This window comes from Haemaphysalis longicornis, unplaced genomic scaffold, assembly GCF_048455015.1.
Source record: "Haemaphysalis longicornis isolate Haplotype H1 unplaced genomic scaffold, Haemaphysalis longicornis Haplotype H1 scaffold_13, whole genome shotgun sequence".
Lineage (NCBI taxonomy): Eukaryota > Metazoa > Arthropoda > Arachnida > Ixodida > Ixodidae > Haemaphysalis > Haemaphysalis longicornis.
In genome coordinates, this window is record NW_027526233.1 from 62,335,308 (window position 1) to 62,356,358 (window position 21,051).

At 46.2% G+C, this 21,051-nt stretch overlaps 1 protein-coding gene across 1 annotated transcript in view; it reads left to right on the plus strand.

Annotated features, from left to right (window-relative positions):
- The window catches only part of LOC144164071 (caspase-3-like), a 90,266-nt gene extending 69,764 nt beyond the window's left edge, over positions 1-20,502 (plus strand). Inside the window, exons 5-7 of the mRNA XM_077694645.1 lie at positions 5,835-6,005; positions 9,316-9,538; positions 19,831-20,502. Coding sequence (XP_077550771.1) covers positions 5,835-6,005; positions 9,316-9,538; positions 19,831-20,192 — 756 coding nt within the window. The 3' untranslated portion in view covers positions 20,193-20,502. The remainder of the gene's footprint in view (positions 1-5,834; positions 6,006-9,315; positions 9,539-19,830) is intronic.
- The last annotated feature ends 549 nt before the right edge of the window (positions 20,503-21,051 follow it).

Below are 21,051 nucleotides of genomic sequence, written 5' to 3' on the forward strand. Positions count from 1 at the left end.
AGACACACAGCCTACCCTTGGTTACCACAACAGGGGAAACACTCGAAGACCAGGCTAACACCCTCGCACAACACTTCCAACACGTGTCCAGTTCCGCACATTACACAGACACTTTCCAGAAACCTAAAACCACTGCCAAAAAGAAGCCACTGTATGATAACAACAGGTCTGCCACTTATAACTCTGAGTTCTCGCTTCATGAGCTGAGGGCTGCCATGAGCGGCTTTAAGCCTTCATCTCCAGGCCCAGACAACCTAACATATACAATGATACAACACCTACACACAGACACTCTTGTAACCCTCGTTCACCTTTACAACAAGATATGGCTCTTGGGGCACATTCCGAGGTCTTGGGTGGAGGCTTAGTGATTGCCTTTCAGAAGTGGGGGAAGGACCCATCCTCGCCCGCCAGTTATTGTCCTATCGCCCTGACAAGCTGCATGTGGTAGCTCCTTGAGATGATGATTAACAGAAGGCTTGTGTACTTTTTGGAGTACAAAGGACTTCTCGATAGTTGCCAGGCAGGCTTCAGGGTGGGGTTATGTACAAATGATCAACTGGTTGCCTTAGAAGCCTACATCAAAGATGCATTTATTCTTAAACAGTATTGCATGAAAGTAATTTTCGATATTGAAAAAGCGTATGATACTGGCTGGCGCTATGGAATTGTTAGCGGCCTCAAGTCTTTTGGTTTGCTAGGCAACATGTTAAATATGCTTGCAAGCTACAGCTCAGAAAGAACATTTCCTGTTAGAGTGGGCAATACATATTCCCGAGTTCACGTCCACGAAAACGGTGTGCCTGAATAGGGTGTTTTGAGCTGCATGCTGTTTATTATAAAAATGAACTCTCTTGGGAAAGGATTGCCACCAAGCATTTCTTACTCTCTCTGTGTAGACGACGTTCAAATCTCCTTCAAATCCTGTAATCTGTCCGTTATCGAGAGGCAAGTCCTGCATGGTGTCAATAAACTCGCTGACTGGGCAGACAGGAGTATATTTAGGCTTTATCCAGAAAAGTGTTCCCGTGTTGTATTTTCAAGGAGTCGAGGAATGTATGCTGATCCTAATATTAAGCTTAAAATTGTCTCAATCCCTCCCAAAAAGGAGCACAACTTTTTATGCGTGGTACTTGATGGAAAACTGATATTCATTCCCCATATAGAACACCTGAAACAGAAATGCCTGAAAACCATGAATATCCTGAAGGTCCTCTCGCATTGCTCCTACGGAGTGGACAAACAAATACACCTTCGCGTTTTCGATGCAGAGCATCTCATTCACTCGCCTTGTCCCTCCGGCGTCGTCGTCGTCGGCGGCGGCGTTGTCCGCCCCTCCCCCATTCTCCTCGCCGCGCCAGCTGCGCTCTCCGCCGCTCACCCCCTCTCCTCTCCGATAGCCAACACTCTCTCGCGAGGGGCATTGGATTGGATTCGATTGTATTGCCTTGGATTGGATTGGATTGGATTGGCTTGGCTTGGCTTGGCTTGAATTGGATTGAATTGGATTGGATTTGGATTGGATTGTATTAAATTGGATTGTTTTGGATTGTGTTGCGTCATAGCCGCGGCACGTTGCGTCATAGCCGCAGCAGATGCGCTGGGGCCGGCGCATGTGCAGTACTCTCTCTTCCGGGGTTTCCTCTCCTTCGGGTGCGCTGCGCATATAACCGGTGCGCCGTTCTCCGGCGAAGCAACATCCACGCTTGGCTCAAACACCTAGATTCCACGCCGCTTTACAAGTACGCCAACGTCGTCATCGACTGGGACCGGCTTACGTAGTCCCCTCAACGTTATGCGCGCTATAAAACGCGGTCCCTTCGCCTCTCCGCCTATGCATCGCATCTACACAGGGTTCCCGCGAGGGGAGGTGGGAGGTTTTTTTAGCAGCCTTTTTGGTTCACGGTTGGACTATGGGAGTGTCGGGTAGGGGTCCGCCTGTAAAACTACTCTGAAAATGTTGGACCCGCTGCTTCACTTGGGGCTCCGTCTCGCATCCTGTGTGTTCCGGACGAGTCCCATTCAAAGTCTATATGCAGAGTGTGATAGATGGAGCCTGGAACACCAGCGTTCTTACTCCTCCTTGCTGTATGCTAATAATTAAGGAGACTTCTGTAAAAAACTTTCTCCCACCTCCCCTCGCGGGAACTTCTGTGTAGATCTGACGCATAGGGGGTTCCGTTGTTGTTTCTGTTAGGTTGATTCTCCCATCGGGTGAAACGTGCCCTGAACCCCCTGGCGCGGCTATGACGCAACACAATCCACTTTAATCCAATCCGATCCAAATCCAATCCAATCCAAGCCAAGCCAATCGAATCCAATCCAATGACCCTCGCGAGAGAGTGTTCGCTATCGGAGAGGAGAGTGGGTGAGCGGCGGAGAGCGCAGCTCGCGCGGCGAGGAGAATGGGGGAGGGGTGGGGGCGGACACCAACAACGCCGTATGGAGGGACAAAATGATTGAACGAGATGCAGTCGAATCTAAAATACCCATGTAGCTTGATCATAAATATCACATCCGATGCGTTCTTCGCAGCACAGCCGTGGATACCCGCTTTTTTCTCTATCCGAGTGAGAGCCCTCGCCGAGGAACTAGGGATTTCATTTGAGGAGAGCATCAAGTCTTCTGATGCTAACCACGTGTGGCCACGGAAGAGGTCAGCAATTTAGTGTAATATTTCTTTTAAACACATCGACAAACAAAATGTGCCCAGAGAACTTATCCTACAGCACTTCCTACAGTTACAACACAAATATCCCCACACTGCCTTCTACACCGATGCTTGAAGGCCTTCTTCGGCCATCGCATGTGCAGCACATGGCCCCAACTTTACCAGTACGAAGACAATACACAGAAATAGCAGCATTTTTATCGCAGAAGCGCACATGGTATCTTATTAGTAGTACAACACATTACACAAACCAGAACAGAACACTCCATTATCTTTACAGACTCTTTAAGTGTGGTAACAGCATTACAAAAAACAGATCAGACCTACAAAAAACATTGTCCTGCAGCATCTAATAAAAGCTCTAACCTTTGCTGATCACTGAAATATAAAAATAATTGTTTGCTGGGTTCAATGTCGCAGTGGCATTCTGGGGAACGAAATTGCTGGCCAGAGTGCCGCTGTGGCTACTCTCCCCACTAGCGTTGATGTACCGGGTGTTCCCTACCTCGATCTGAAGCCACTGGTACGGAAAACGTTTTTAGTACACCTCAAAGGCCCCACTCCGGGTATTACATGGGGTATGGGCATAATTAGCAACAGATTAGCGATTCAACAACGGTCGTGAATAGATGTGGGTCATAGTGGTGCATGGCGAAGGCAGGCAAGTTGTTCCAGTCCCGGGCGGTTGCAACAAAAAAAGAAGCGCAGATGAGCAGTAGTTTGTGCTGGCGTGGATAAACGGCTCGGTTATGGTTTGTACGCTTGGATAATTGATGAGCAGGCAAGACGGCTGTAATGTTAAAAGGAGCGTTATGAAATTTGAGAAAAAGACAGAGTCGAGATATATGACGACGTGATTCTAGGTTGTTGAGGTGGCCACGAGCTTTAAGTTCGGAAACGCTGGAATGATAAGAGTACACAGAGTCTGCGCGATTTTATAAAAATTCGAGTAAGGCAGATAGATTAGATTGATGAGGGTCATAAACCGAGCATGCGTATTCTAATTTAGGGCGAAGAAATGTAGTATAACATAACAACTTCGCGGATGACGGAGCATGTTTTAAATTCCTTCGAAGTAAACCCAGCGCACGATTTCCAAGCGGAAATCTTGGCAGAAATCATGGGACACACAAATTCAGAACAAACTCTACACTATAAAGCCACACTTAGGAAGATACATAACTTACAAACAAGACAGACACACGGAAGGCGCCTTAGCCAGTCTACGGATATGCCATACTTATGTAACACATTCACACTTGCTCACTGGGTCATTGAGACCCCTTTGCGGCAGGTGTGGAGAGGGCCTATCCTTAGTTCACATACTAATCGCATGCAATGCACTCCACACCACACAACGCAAACACTTTCCAGAAACCTACAGACAACAAATCACACTCCACCCATCACACTTTTTAGGTTATGAACCAATGTTTTCCGTGAAACGTGTTTTTAAGTATTTATCTGAAGCTAAATTTCTGAATCGCATATCGTATTATGCATAATCACAACATGACCCTCTACACAAGGCATCTCCTTTGTCTTATTTGCTTTCACATCTGTTGCTACTCAGTTTTAGTATTCACCTTTAATCTGTGGTAACTAACCATCTGTTTTTGGCGTTCTTCGCCCTAGTTAGGCTTGAGCCATTAAAATGCAACCATCATCAATATTACGGCTAATGACTCTCCGCGCAAATGGGACTATTTCTTCATTAGAGGTATCTTCTTTTTATTAATCAGAATTAAGTTCATACTGTGTGAAGCCATGAGGGCTTTTAGAGTCCTAAAGCATTCTGGAAATATGCATTAAGCTTTTCAGTACAATGTTTGCTGCTTAATTTAACAGATCCCGGGTTATAACGCCTGCGCGTGCAGTTTCTCCTCTTTCTTGCCCTTGGGAGCATTTTCTACTTCCTCTTATATAGCAGTTGGATACCGTACTTAAGCCCGTACGCTCAATGGCTCACCTGGTGTTACCTCACTGGCGTACATCCTGGTGCTGAATCTTTACACTGCTGTTACTATCACCCCCATGCGGTATTTATTGTTACATTGGTCGTCTCGGAGTGCATTCATTGTCTTTTCCGATGGCTAGCGCCCTCTTCGCTGCTTTTAAGATTTCTCCTATTTTTAATGTTTCTTCGATCCACACATTGTTATAGGCACGAATGGGCTTGCTGTATGCCTTGTTTACGCACAAAATGACATCCGTTCAACCCACGAAAAACAAGTCAGGTAGAGGATAACCAAACATGACTCCGATTTACAATGGTGGTAGTTCTGGCAGAAGATTTTCAATAGCATAATGCAACTCAGTAGTAAGGCTTTGCATTAAATCAAAATTTCTTATTGGCACCTGAAATAAAAATCTAATTTAAATCTCGCTTGAAAAAATATTTTCTTAAAGAGTAATATGCGCCAATTTAACAGAGCACATGAAATTATAAAAATGATCTATACATTGTACGTAGCTAAAAAATAAAGTCCTATTCAAGTTTCTACAAGTAAACACATTGGAGAGGTTAGCAGTAGGAGAAAACGAGTAGGCCAAAACCTCAAGCAACACAGACAACAAGCGCATTTCCAAATTCACTTGGGAACCTTGCCGCGCAAAATTAGGTGGCTTTATTACAGGACTGTACTTCTTTCCCGTTTGATGTTTTGTGCTGTGCACATAAAATCGAGGGATGCTTGCAAAGTTTAAAAGACTATGCAAGACTTTATACGTTGCGCATGTCTTGTTTACGAGGTATCATTCGTGTTTCTGTCTGTAAAAGAATACACTTATTCACCTGCTTTAGTACAAACCATTGCCGATTGTGACTACATTTCAGTCGTGTTTTAGGGCGGACGTTGTGTTTTCGAGCGCACCAACATATTTGCGTCCTACCAAGTCTATTTAGCACACACGTTTTGTTATGTATTTGGTCACTTTACTATTTTGGAAAGCGATCAAGATGTTCAAATAAAATATTCTATAAGAGTGAACTGCCTAATTCTAGGACTTCACAAAAGGAATTAAGATGGACCTTTTACATATATCAATGTTAAAAGGCCCGAAAAAATAATATTCATGAACTTCCAAGAAAGCACGTACATAAAGCGACATAAAAGAGTTTACAAAACGTAACGTATAGATGTAAACTGGTTCTCTTTTACAGGTGTACAAAATGAGCCGCAATCCGAGGGGAACTTGTGTCATCATCAACAACTCCAACTTTGGGAAAGACTTTCCTGTGCGATGGGGTTCTGAAGTAGATGTGGACCGTGCGAAACGGCTTTTCAGTTGCTTTCACTTCGACGTCAAAGTTGCCGAGGACCTAAGTGCGGTGGTAAGAATGCAGAGTGTTATGGAGTTTTTATGCCCAAACCGTTATTCACAATTTTGCCCAGTCCTTTTTCTACATGGTTGCGCTCCAATCAAAGTGAATTTTCACAACGCCAACTTTCTATGACTCTCATATCTTGCATTATTAAGGAAGGATTTATTATGGAATTCGTCTTACTCACGAGACAAAAATACTGCAGCAGCCGGCTCGTCGTAACGCAGCCGACAACTTATCCAACGCCGGCTTTTTGAAAGCAGTTCTTGTGCGCACCGCCACTTTTCCCGCCTGAATTTATTGAAGCCACCGAAGCACTAACGCTGGATGGGGACTTGCCGGCAGTAGTCCAACAGACAGGTTATTGTATAGAGCTTTGGGATCGTCGAAAGAAATTACATATATTAACCAGCATCGCCAAATGAGAATAGCGAGAGAACTGCGAAGTGAGAACTGAGAACGGAGAAATGAGAACTGCGTACGCCACCTAAATAGACGTGGTACAAAAAGACATATATGCCAACAGATTTCCAAGCAAAAATGGGAAAATTTTCAAACAAACGCATCTTTAAGTAGAGGCTAATACACAACCCTTGAACACGACAAGTTCAAAAATATTTGACAATCGTACAGCAACGCGACCATTTTAAGTCAAAGTAATAAACCTCAATGTTGCAAGCAAGCCCTGTGCAAGTAACAGAAAAATAATTGGGGCATCTTCGCACTAGTGGCGCGAATACTGGGAAAGCAGTGAATCTGTTGGCTACACCTAGCTTGTTGTCGGTTCTCCTAAGCTTGTGCTTGGTTAGGCTTAAATACTCGGCCCCGTTTGCAGCATGGGTTTGCTCCCATACTCGTTAGCGTTTCTGCTTGCTGTAGTCGTTACCTCACTAAAGAGCAAACCTACAGTCGGTCATTAAATTATGCACGCTGTGAAGATTCAAGAGTTATGGATGGCACACACGGACGAGCGTTTGCTCAAACGTTTTGAATTCATTCGGTGCCTTCATTCTGCTTGGGTGAACTGTCTTGCAGGACAATAATGAGGACGTATAATAACACTTTCGTTTATTGGTCTGGCTTTGTTCATTTTTATACTGTTCTCTTCACATTGTGAAAACTCCACCACCCATCAGAACAAGCCATAGAGCAAACCATCCCTTGACGCGTTTGCAAGTTTGTGCTTGTGCAAGTTGAATTGCGCCTACTACAGGCGGCAAGAAGAGTCTTGCCTGAGATCGACGATGCCAAAAGGCGGTAGAGCTGCGGTGCCGCTGCGCGCGATGACGCCATCGCTCGGCGAGGTTTTTCTAGACATGTTGGTCGGCGTAAACGCCAGCTTTAACAGCATCACCCTTAAAGGTTATCGAAAAAAATATGAAGTTGCATGAGCGGTGACCGAGTACGAGAAAATATTTTATTATCCCGAAACTGAGCTTGAGCCCTACCCACACAGGAAAACACGCGTTTCCTTTTCTACTCCCGCTCCGCTCACCCAACCCTCCCACCACCTGGCTGGAGGTGACCGGGAGTTCCTCACCTGGACTACAGCTTCTGACCACCACTAGGGCTCAAGGTTACCTAGCGCGCCAGCCCCACCTAAGGGACCCTCGCTCTCACTGAGCCTCGCGAGAAATGAATTTTGTTTTTCCTCCCTCTCTCTCTTCCAAGCCGTCTTGTGTCGCGTCATCACGAGTCTCTGGCCCCCCAGTAGACTGTAGGTCGAGAGTGCCTCCCAAAGTTCAGGAACGGAACCGGTGGAGAAGCGTGGGAGGGCTGGGTTTTTCGCACAACGGAAGAGCAAAAAATGCTGTACTGGGTTTAGAGGATGGCTCTGTGAAAAGACGACACCGCAGGCGCCTTTAAAAAGAAACGACAATGCGCGGGGAGTGTGCACAGGAGCTCTGATGGCGAATGGTCATTGCCAAAGCTACGAAATGCCGAATGGTTGTAGCTAAAACAGTTGCGAACAACAGTGCGATAGCTGTGGGAGTCAAAAGGAAAGGTCCTCGAGTAAAAATTCAAACCGTCAGTGAGTCAAAGTACGAACTAGTTTCTGAAAAGTGTTGCGCTTAAAATCCTGAAATTACGATATATTTTTTTTTATTTGAAATACTGCCAGTCTCTTCTTGAGACCAAGGCAGGCGGGCATACAAGGTCGTATTCACATACATATAAAAGTACTTAGTCGGTAGGTAGTACAACAGTAATAAGAAGGAAATGTCAAAACAAGAACAAGGGTTAAGTAACTGTGGTGTAAGCGTCATATTTTTAGATTGCACATATTGATAAAGGATACAAAGGAAGTGAAACGTGTAGAAGGGTTGAGCAACGCATAATACAAGCATAATATTTTGAGGTTACTCAGTTTATAAAGGATGCCAACAAGGAAAATGCACTCAAATAAGCTAAAAAAAGCAACTTGTGTAAAGAAAAAAGATTGGTATACAGACTAACCATACGTTGCGCGAACCATAACGAACAATACCACGCCGAGCGGAACCGCAAAAAAAGTATCAAAACCATGAGTAATCAAGTAAAAACACTCGGGAAGTTTGAGCATGCGGGCATATAGTATTTACTACAAAGCAAGAATACAAAAGATAAGGAACATTGTGAAGCAAGTCATACATATGGTATTCCATGAAAATACATTACAGATAAGTTAGTACAGCCAAAATTCGCAGTGACTGAGCATGATGCTGTACGTTATGTAGACGCACGTTTAGCGGAATATAGGAATAGGGTTGATATACAGCACGTGGTACGGCCGCCAACAATTACCTAAATGCTGAAAAAGGAAACGCGCCATATATTGCAAAGCTATCGTCTTTATAAATAACGGCACAACAAAATATTTCAAAGGGCCGTAGCTGACTATTGAATATAAATGATCGAAATATTTTCTAGTTTTTCTAATCAAAACTTTTACGGAAGTGGCAGTGTGTTTTATGCTTCCTGAGTTATAAAGACAGTGTGTTCGTATCATTTCGAAATATTTGTTCGCTGACAGTAAGTCCTAGCTTTCCGAAATTCTCCAAGATTTAAATATTTAGAAAAAAAATTCAAGGTTGGTTTAGCTCTTACACAGTTATTCTGGGCGCTTTTTGCGGTTAGGCAAGAACTGTAGCAACACTTTATCACTATACAAAAAAGCAGTTGCACACCTCGGTGATTAAATTATCCCGTCAATAAAAACAACAACAGGGCAGCGCAGATATAAATATTTCTATAATTTGATTCTGAATATATACCAAACACTACTCAAGGACTCCATTTACGGAAAGCGCTGTAATTAATTTTTATGCATTATGTACAGGATATGAAAAGACTGCTCCGTCAAACTGCACAAGATGAAAGCCAGCACAAGAGTGACTGCTTGGTTGTGGTTATGATGTCTCACGGGTCCGACGGATGGATACTGGGTGTGGATGGCCAGATGATTCACGTTTTGAACGACGTGTGTGAAGAGTTCAGCAACGTGAACTGCCAGGCTCTTCAAGGAAAACCGAAACTCTTTTTCATCCAGGCTTGCCAAGGAAGTATGTATACCTTCAATGTTGATACATATTTTGGTATTAGTTTTATAGCTTTCACACGAGATGCGCTACTGATTACATATTGATCCTATGCATTTCCCGTGCAAAGATATACAGTATCTAGGTTATTTACATCCGAAGAAACCCCAGTCAGCGGGTATTGGCTGAACCTGAACCTTCAGTTCCTGTCTGCTTTACACGCCTTTTTTCCTGCAGATTTCATCGTGCGGACTTTTATCACGGCGGCATTGAAGATATCAAATGTTTTAGATCTACAATGCGGAGAAAGTGCGGTCTCGGCGCTACCTATAAAGGCGCAGTGTGGTAGTGGTACGGCCTCATTTGTGTAACCTGCTCAATTTTATTCTGTTAAGAAGGAAATAACGGTGCTAGAGCAACAGGGCAAAACTCGTAGGTCACACCAATCGCTTGACGCGTTTTATGGTAGCGTCATGTGCAAGACAGGAGTGTGCGTAATCCACCACGATGTAAGGACCCGCAAAGGGCCACCGTACGCAAAAAGGCATCCGAAAAAAGCGCACTGATGTGTTGCTGGAGGGTCGTAGGCTGACTTTTTCCTCGAGTGCGTTGCATATATTTGGGCGCGGTGAACCTAGCGTGCGAAATAGACTACGCTGTGCCCTATGGTGCGTATTGTGTAGCATCGCAAACTGCGGTATATCGGGCTCGTCGCAGAGCATATTACAAAAGAATCACTGCAAGTGAGATGGCGAGGCATAAAAACCGGTAACATATAGCAAAATAAGATCCCCGTCCCAATGGTGCCAAAAGATGTAGAACGACAGCATGCGAGTTTGACGGCGGATAATACAATTGGAGAGTATATCTGAGGCTGCTATGCAGTGGTCTGATTATGGTGTGTCGGTCACGAGGGGCAGATATCCGCAGCCACTTTAGAGAAGAAAACAATAAACGTGTTCAATTACAAGCAAATTGGTGCAGGATCGTAACATGACCTGCCCATTACGGGGCAGCCACACATTTGCCGGCCCCCTTTGTCACCACTAGCTGGTTCAATACGTCAGTGCTACGCCTCTGGTCCCCAGAATGCTCTGACGTAATACTAGGATTGGATGGGAGGAGGGGAATTTAGGCCTTCCCATACCAATTCTGTAAGGCATGAAATGGAGGCAAAAGTAGCAGTTACTTCGATACTTGGGGATGACATATCGTGATAAATTGAAATATGAACAACGGATCGCGTGGCTTTCAATACATGCCTTGCATCCTGGTAACGGGCCACGTGTGCGCAGTGGGATTAAGTGACGAGAGTTCATGACCAAACATGATATGGGGGAGACCATCGTATTTCCAGCGTCGGTTGCGGACTCAGCACGAAATAAAAAATGAAAGAACACAGCGGGGTGCGGCGTTTTCTCTTATTGCTGCAATAAAGTCAGATAACGTTTGCGTGAGCGGGAACCGAACCCGGTGGGAAGACAAACCAAAATGCTCACACGCCGAACGACGGTGTTTCCATATCAACGTTGGATACGGACTCTCGTAACTCGTTTGCACTGAGCTTACGCCACCCGTCGCCAGGATGCGCGGCATGTATTGAAAGCGACGTGCTCCCTTGTTCGTATTTCAATTTATCAGGATAGTACATATAGCGTAGGAGGGTTGACTGGGATAGTTGATCTCTAGTCTAGGAAGGTTGACTGGGATAGTTGAGTTTAGTCGCTTTTGTTCTCAATAGGCGGAAGATAGGTGTGCCTTTGTAGTAGTGCCTTTGTGCCTGTAGTAGGAGAGGCTGTCCGCATAGCCTTTAAATGCGTGCGAATGTTCTGGGCTGCACTCTCTTCTGAACTAGCTCGTAAGGTACGTGCTCGGGTAGGGGCGTGTGTCGCCCGATTTATGTTGCCTCTATTGTCTCCAGCAGTGCAAACTGACGGATTTGTTATGGGGTTTGGCAGGCCGAAGCTGCGGATGTTTAACTTGGCCGGAGTTATTAACTAACCTAGCTTTCGCTTTTAGCGCCTATCCGAAAATGAGCCACCGGGGCCGGAAACCTACCCGCATTCTTAGCCACTCCTTATCCATTCCGCGCCCATCCGTGCCTCAGCCACTCAGCCAACTTGGCGGGTAGTTGTATAAACTATACAGATGAATGCGAACTACAAACTCATATTGAGGATAGTGAGAGCGAAGGGTGCTATGGTGCCATGTTGGTAGCTGCGCCATGGGTCGTCCTAATCGCTGCAGATTGCGACGCACTTGGTATTTGTTTTCACACCTACTGCTACGGCGCATCATGTTGCGTTTGTGTACGAGGAAGAAGAATTAGGTTCGTGCTTCTTATCAGCCGCATCCACCCATCACTTGCTGTGTGTTATATTTAGAGATGTTGCATAATTCAAGCTACACGAAGGTGTCGCCGGATGTGGATGGATACGCGTTGTGGCAGCACGTTTTTGGAAGTAACGAACACTGCAGCCTTGTGGGTCTCGTTCAGAGGGAGTGAGCTTCAATCAAGTGCTTATGGAGTGATGGTGAGCGTGATGCAATTCTCTCTAAGTCATTTCGTGCTTCCCTTCCTAGTTGGAGCCATTTGTGCGTGGGGGTTAGGAGCAGGTAAGCCTATGTAAGTTTCTTGGCTTGGAGAATGAAGTTATGGAGGGGTTCTTTTTCGGCGGATAAGACAGCCAGGTTTTTCGAGCTGAAATTTAGGCGACCATGCTCTATTGCTTGAGGTATTTCGGGAGTGTCCTCCTCCTGAAGGCGGCAACGCCTATGGGTGATGCGTCCCACCACGTGTGGGAGTTGTGTGACGGTGGTTCGAATGCAGGTAAGGTTTGAGTGCCACGTCGTTTTTTGAAGTAACTTAGTCCAATATAAGGAGGTGGGAGTCTGTGGGTAGTGGTTGGTTCTTGACTGTCAATGGCTCGCCGTGGTTTACGTGTGTCCCTTTTTTGTAAGTGCAAGCAGAAAGCTTGGGAAGGTTGGAATGTCAACGGCGCGTTCCGTTTCACGCCCTTACACTCATGGTTGGGTGACGTGTATGTCTCCGCGTGTCGCGTAGTGCACGGTGCCGCTGCCACTCGTTTGGCCCATGAGCTCAGGTCGTCAGTGTACCTCGCGTGGCGTAAATAAGGAATTGCGATGTGTGGCGTAAATAAGGAGTTACTGCGAGGAGCAACGACATATCCATAAATGGTCGCTTAGGTAGTAATGGTCAAACCGCCGATCATAGGTGGTTTTTTGGGTGTAATAGGGAATGGAGCGAACTCGGGGTGCTGAAGACTGTCGCTGCCGTGCGGTTCGTTAGAAACACGCCGATTCAATAAACGTTCGTTCGGTGCAATACCTACACGCAAGGCATTGCAAGATGCTGTGTTGTGTTATGTTATGAAATCCCCTAATGATTTCAAGGGCTCGTATTGATTTTCGCTATATTTTTATGGTATTATAACTTTTGTTTTTGAGCTAAAATGGGTTGTGTTCCGTGGATAAGCGGGCGAGAACCGCACACGGAATGAGGAAAATACCCATTCTCTTCGATTCTGGGTGAGTGTGTTGCACTGCCACTCAGAGAAAGGTAACGAGAGCACAAAATTATAAAGGCAGTAGAAACCTATGCCGCAAAAGTTAAAGGCTCTTTCTTTTCCTCGCCGCTCACATCAGACGTCCTGTCGCGGACGCGGAACACACACGTGTAACCCAGCTTCTCAACGGTTTAAACCTTTCTCCAGAGGCCATCCTTTGACAGCTCCACACTACATACATTCCGAAGCCATTTCCTTCTGACTCCACTCCCCTTTTTTTACACCGGCACCCCTAACTCGGAGCTAGATGCTGAAATTACGCGAGAGGAGGTAGAGGCAGCATTACGCGCCCTTCGCCGGCAAACGGCTCCCGGCCAGCACAAAATCTCGAATCAAATTCTTCTCCATCTAGATGAAACATCTATAGACCACATCACCCAATTCTTCAAATAAACACTGGAACGCTGGTACACTACCTCGTGGTTGGAAACACTCCGATCTCACTCTAATTCCCAAGCCAGCGAAACCACTCGCAGTGCCCAATCTCCAACCAATCTCGCTCACCTCCTGTCTCGGAAAACTTTTCGAACGCGTCATTCATAATCGAATCTATCCGCACACCTTGAAGAACATTCCCTCTTTCCCCCCAACCTCGTAGGCTTCCGCCCCGGACTGCCCACACAGGACGCCCTTCTGCAAATCCACCATGACATTCTACAACACCCCCCCCCCCCCCCGCCAGAGACTATGCGGCAATCCCCGCCTTAGATCTCCATAAGGCATTTGATCAGGTAGGACGCACCGCCATTCTTAGCTCCATCAACACACTACACCTAGGCGATCGCACATACACCTACATACGTAATTTCCTCTCTGATCGCACCCCCTCTCTCCGACTGGCAACATTAAATCCAACATTTTTGGCATGCCCAACAGAGGTACCCTCCAAGGGGCCGTTCTTTTGCCTCTAGAATTCAATCTCGCCATGCTCCCTCTCACGAAAGATCTAAAAAATATACCGTCCCTCCACTCGACAGTACACGCGCACGAACTTACACTTTGGGTAATGCAAGGCAGCGACGCCAACATATAATCCACACTCTCAGGAGGGGCTGCCACAGTCTCCCGTCTTGTTGCGCAAGCAGGCTTGAATTGCTAAGCCACTAAATCAGCACTCCTACTCCTTCCTTCACCTAGAATTACACCCACTCCACTGACCACCATTCAGGTAAGGCTGGACGGACAACCAATCCTCCGGGTCTCCCAGCTTCGCTTTCTCGGCGTGCATCTCCAAGCCAACAGGAGCAGCACAGACACTATACATCTCTTGCACACTCCCACCATCCAGACTATTGGTCTCATTAAACGTATCGGGTCTAGGAAACATGGGCTAAAGGAATTAGAACGGCTGCGAATTGTGCAGTGCTTCCTGGTGAGCCGTTTTCGCTATCCCCTCCCGTACGTACATCTCACTCCCTCTCAACGTCCCTCCCTCGATTCCTTACTTTGGAGAGCCTATGACTCCCTGCTGCTTCTGCCCCCACACGCACCCACCCAATAACTCCTCACGCTTGGTATATATAATACCATAGACGAACTTATCGAAGCCCATCGCCTGGCCCAGCTCACGCGCCTTTCCAAGAATCCCGGTCGGTCGGCAGTTCCTCGATTGAATTCATGCCAACCCCCCGCTTCTGCTAGATCCTCCAGCTCACATCCCGCGGCTTCTCCGTGGGCGTCTCCACATTAAGCCAATCGCGCGAAATATGTGTCCAGCCTACCACCGCGGACGCCGTCTAGCCCGAGCTCAAGCACACCTTTCCCGCTACCCTCCCTCTGAGCATACTCTCTATGTTGACGCAGCGGCCTACCGCACCCGTCCTGCCTTCGCACTCGCTGTAGTAGGCGCTTCTCCAACAATACCTCAGGTTTCAGCTACAGTCGCCACCACCTCCTCGGTAACTGCGGAAGAGGCAGCCATTTCCCTTGCCCTTAATCTATTACCTACCACCCAGATCATTTTATCTGACTCCCAAACTGCCATGCGAAACTACACAAAGGGCGTCCTTTCCACAGCTGCCCTCAAAATTCTTCCTCAGAATCCCCCTGCCCACCCTGTGATTCTGCTGTAGACTACGGCCCACACCGGCGTAGGTAGTAATGAAACGGCACATCAACACGCCCGAGCTTTGATATCGCGGGCTCCCCGTTCTTTTACGCCTACACAGGGCATCCCCGAATTGTCCCACGCGTACCTACTTACGTACAGGAACATGACTCAACATTACCGCCTCCTCCACAGGAACTTCCTCCCCCGCACGCTTCACTTACTCCGCCGGCAGCGCACATGTGGCGGCTCTTACAAACCCACACTTTCCGCACCCCACTCTCCTTGTGCACACTTACCCACACCAATGCACCTCCCCTCACTGCCCCTCATGTGGTGCGCTGGACACTCTCTTCCACTCACTCTATGAGTGTCCGCGCGACCCCTACCCCCTTTCCCCTACCCTTCTCACTTGGGGCATATTCTGGGGAGCTCTGACCTCGCAACGCAAGAAACGGTCACGGACCGAGCCCTGGACGTCGCCGGGGGCCCTTTAGTCCTCCGCTACCCCCTACCCTGAACCCAATGTAAAATAAAGTGTCACTACTACGTACCCGTTGAGTTCACCCCTGTGTCGTCGAATAGAGCGATCACATTACGGGGTCTTCCCCAGACCTCCTCTTTTACCTTCGCCCGAAGGCTACACTGTGGTGGCGTAGAAGGTGGCTTGTTAGTTCTTTAGGCAAAACCTCGTTTGCGATAACTCCCACTCTGTGATCAAGTGGACACATTCGCTTTTATGCACCTCGCGTTCGAGTACTGGGCTTATTAGGCAGGTTCCCGCTAGGCAGCTCCTTCGAACGCTCAGTGGTCTATCTCGTTAGCGCGCTCCCTCTCTATTTATTGATGATGCTATTTGCCTGACATCCCAATCTCCTTGCCCTGAGCGACTAATCTCTCAAGGGCCACCCTACAGGGTCACATACAAACAAGGTGAAGCTCTGTTGATGGCAATGGCGAGCTTTGTCCTGCCATGTACGACAAATAAATTGCGATAATAATCGAAGTTCCGTCACACTCGCCGGTAGTATCGCGTACAGGAATACACCAGGAAAACACTTGGAGATGTATCAAACCTGATATCCAACTAGCGCCATAAACTTCAGCGGGAATTCAAAGATGTCAAAGAACGATATCCTAGGGACGTCTAGGATGGAAGAAGGCAGAACGTCTGATGGCTCACCCTTCGCCCTCGAGTGTACCACATGACTAGGCGCATCGACTTAGCTCACTTGTCGCCGTCTGGCCTCGCTCTCTCAAACGGACGGCTCTGTGGAGGAAAGGTAGGCGTATCCAAACGTTTCTTGCTGCGGAAATCCTGCTGTTTCAGGTGCTGTGAGCGTGCTGCCTTGGCCTTCTGCGTCGGCCTCAACGAGGCAGAAAGAAAGCAGCGCTTCTTACTGCCACGTCATTGTTCCGCAGTACTAGGGTTATCGTTCTCAATACATTTACATTAACGCCGGAACTGCTGAATCATGGCCCATTTGTGGTGTGGTGGGCTAGGGAAGCATACTCCGACCTTTTTAACTTAACCTTTATGTCCCAGGAGAGACTAACAATTTAAGCGAAACTATACGTTCCTAACGGCCGCTCCCGATTTTATTCCGGTGAAACCGTTTAACTTGTCAAGAACACTCTTTTCCTTCTCGCCAACGCAGTTTCCCCTGTCACATGTTTTCTACCCTTCGTCCGCCCCGATGCCTATTTCACAAATTTCGCAACGGCTGATAATAGTCTTACAGTGGTTATCAGCAATTGCAGTTTCATTTGGCTTTAGCACGGACGCGTATCGTCCCTTCTGAGGAACAGTGAGCACAGAAGTCCGAATGGACACTAACAAAACAGAAAGCAACTGCTGCAAAACGCGGTGATGTCGCTTTTGCTGTCTCTTCTACATCGTCAAGTAGCTGTAAGTTCCTCGCGGGTGAAGAGCCACTGGCACGATTAAAACACCGAGGCAAGCAATATTCCATTTGAGCTTCAACGCCATAAGGAGCCTCAGTTTCCCGTGGTGTCGTTCACGTGAAAACATGCACGTGCACTTCTTCAGTTGACAGTTTATGCGTGCATAGGGGTGGAGGATGGCGATGGGCATGCACGCTCAGCTAGACGTCTTGCCTCCACTGGTGACATGCCTGTTCTGCCGGTGCAGATTTGAATGTGGACGTCTCCCGACACGATGCAACCTGACCGCTCCGTCCGAGGTCGACTGATCTGGGTTGGTGTGTTACACGGATATTATTATGCATACAACCTTGGAGGAAAACGGACAGTCCTTTGTTATTTCGCTAGAATAAATGTCGAGTCTTTACAAGTTTAGTCGAGCTAATTGGTGAGGAAATATGCTCCATCCAAAATTACCAAGAAACGTCTTACATTTGAAGCGCTCTACAGACTTCGCCAGCTTCGATGGTCACCCTGCTTCGCAGAGGAGAAGGGCCCTCAACTCTTCGGAAATGCGTTATTTATGGTTTTCACCGGCAAAGCTGCGGACGTCTGAGGGATAAGGTTTCAAAGGGATTATTCTGTCAGGATACTCAAGCACTATCTGCAGTCAAAAATTATGCAAACCGAAAGGGTATTCCAATTTTAGTGAAAATGGCTCTCTAATTCCCTGTGAAATATTCAGCTCTGGCGATATTAAACCATGACCCTTACAAACAAAAAACGCTGAGCTTCGTGGTCAAGTTGATACGGTGTTCACCTGGAAACCAAGTATGTCTTATAGCGGCAGGCTTTGTCATCGCGGGTCCTGCATTCATGATCTGTTTCCAAGTAGAATTAAAGTGGCTTTATTCGCTCCACAGTTTTGTCGCAACTGATTCTCTCTGGGGCACAGCTAACGCTAAACGGTCAGAAAAGTTTGCATATTTTAATAAAGGGCTCCAAGGATAATGTATGTTACGAAGCATCGCATTAACCACATTTAATGGAACTGCCAATGTACCTAACATGTTTTGCGTTTATCTACAGCGTAAAACCCTCCCAAATAAATAAAAAAATTCCCCGCATTTCCCCGAGGGGAACAATGTGAAAGTGCGAATGCACGAGTTGAATTTGCGCGGTTCGGTAATGTTCGCGAAAGAGAGATCACACACACACACACAACTTCAAAGAAAGAAAGATGCATTTATTCACAGACACCTATTTGTGTTGTCGTTGTACTTCATTGCTAGAGCGGATCTAAGCTTTGAAATTTCGTGTCAGTACTCCTTTGAGCGGGTGCATTAGCCCTTCTCACGCCCGATTCCTGGCCAATCCCCCACGTGGGTATGTGCCATGTCAGCGGCCATGCAGCGCGCGCCCATCTCCCCCCATTGCTAAGACGAGGAGCGCGCGCACCCGCAGCTGTTGCTATGCGGACTACGGCGGCGCACGATTCAGGCTCGCTTAAAAAGTGCATTCGCACTTAAAAGATGACACCAATATATTTTAACTTTGCGAGCCTGCTGTGTTGAACGAACATTTCCAACATTCTTTTGGGTCGCATTAAAATATTTTCTATACAGATGCATCGCACCATTTCTAGAACTCATTCGTTGTGTTCCATTGTTGCTTCACAATTGAACAAGCTGGATGAAAACTTCTCAAATAGTTAGTCATCCATTATCACTTTTGCGTGGTCCGTTTCAAAATTTGAAACGGTAACTCAACATATGCACCTCGTATACGAGACATCGCTCTTCCGAAACGTTAATCTCAGCCGTTACGCTTTCACCTTGTGTTTGAAATATATACTACATATTTTGTGGTGTAATCTCTTTAAAGTGCCTTCTTTGTCTACTTCTTCCCCTGTGGGGAATACACGTAGTACTTTGCCGATTCTCAGTGAGGTAGGACCATATCCACTTATGCGGTTTTCCGCTTTTTGGAATGCAAGCAAAGTTGTAATTGCAGTGTGGAATAGGCACACTCGAGGGCTCTTTTGTTCTTGGAAACTTTGTCCAGATCGCTAGAGCTTCCATACGCAAAAGCCTCTACATTCTGAAGCGGAAATATTCACCTATACTTGAATTAAATTTCTAAAAATTATAAAGCTCCAATACTCAATTTATACGTTTGCCACGTGTGCTACATGTAACAATATTTTTGCAATTGCAGAGTTCTACAGCATATGAATATAGGTGTCTTGTTATTTCTGCTCTCCTAGATCTGAATGTGTTGACGTGCCATTCGGCAAGTGCGTGACTGCAAGACAATAATATTGATCATTGTGAATATGTAAACCCGATTCGACTAAAATAAACAACGTGAGAAGAGATTGAACACGTCCAAAAAACGCGTTACATAAAGACGACGGTACACCAGCCTACAACTACTATAAACATTTTAGGCGAAATATGAGAGGTAATCGCTGTAACGAATCACTTTCTGAGTAATATTTTTATGTTCACGAAGGAAAAATTTATCTTGCAAATAAAGTTCAACGCCTTTTAATGAGATGAAAAACAAGCATTTGCCGGGAACATCCATTATATGCAACCAACCTTTATAGTATCGTAGCATTCCTGTTAAGGAAATTCCGTCTTATGGAAGTTTTTGTTCGGTAACACAGCCGAAAAAAGCTTCAATAGATGTGCAGTTTTGATAACTGTTCGCGGACTGAACCTAAATGAACCTTCTAATGCTTAGTCGTAAGAAAAGCTGATTTGTGCTTTTTTATTCGTGTTTGCTACTTGCAGGAATGACTGACACAGGGCACCCGATTTTGATGGATAAACCAGACACAGCCTATTCAATCCGAATTGCGCCGCATTATGCGTCTGAAGACCGAACGCCGAGTTGGTCGGACATTTTTCTCGCTGAGGCAACGATCCCAGATCACACTGCCCAGAGGAACGCCATCAATGGATCATGGTTTGTGAAGGCTGTCTATGAGGTGTTCTGGAATAACGCATACAATACTCACCTGGTTGACATGATGGAACTTGTTGGAAAGCAGCTCATGAAAACGACAAATTCGGAACAGGTTAGACAAACTCCCAACTTTAAATTAATAGGCTGGAGAAAGAAACTGTACTTCAGGCCGAACTGTTTTGACTAAAACATTTTTCGACTGAGGGAAAGTGCCGATACAGTCCGGCGCCAGACCGCCTTCCCTACGGCGTTTTTAGAGCATGTTGTCGATGTGAAACCGAGCACAGAGTTGTTCTGCCAGAGTGTACGGGAGATCTTAGAAGTGTATAAAGCCCAACCATCTCCACCTGACTGGTTAAATGTGTTAGAAAGTGTGGCATGGCTTCGGTCTTTTTAACAAGCGCGCACTAGCAAGTGGCGTGCTGATGTCTTTTCACGCTTTGTAATCTTTTTTTTTTGTTCTTATTGTGTATACCGAAGACAGGCAATAAAGAAAAACAACAAAAACAGGCTGAGGCCGCTATAGCCGGTGTCGCAGTGAACCTGAAAATGAAATATCAACTATACACAATAGGAATGGAGGCATGAACCGTAACTAAAAGCCGAAGCATTGGCGCTACGTTATTAACTTCGGTACACCTTTTGTCACACAGACGAGAACAACGAATACCAATATCCGCAAGTTTGGCAGCATGTAGAGCACGTATCTTTCAAGGAAAACGGACGCTTTATAGCGAAAGTGGGAAATTGCTGTGGGTCTTATCAGGTTATTAGCAATGTTGGAACAAAAAAATGCATAACTACCACTTCCACATATGCACCACTTGGTGACTATGTACTGCACGCACATATGGTATATCGCGAATGCACTCTGCGCTACTGAGCAACGTGGAGAATTTTGTTCTGTAACACCGCCAAGTGCTTGGTTTAACATTTGTTCGCTAAACCAGTGATTTACTGTGTATACAAAACGCAAAAATTTATTTACAACGGAATGTGTAAAAATATGTATCACAGCGAAAATACCATAAACGCTTAGTCTTACC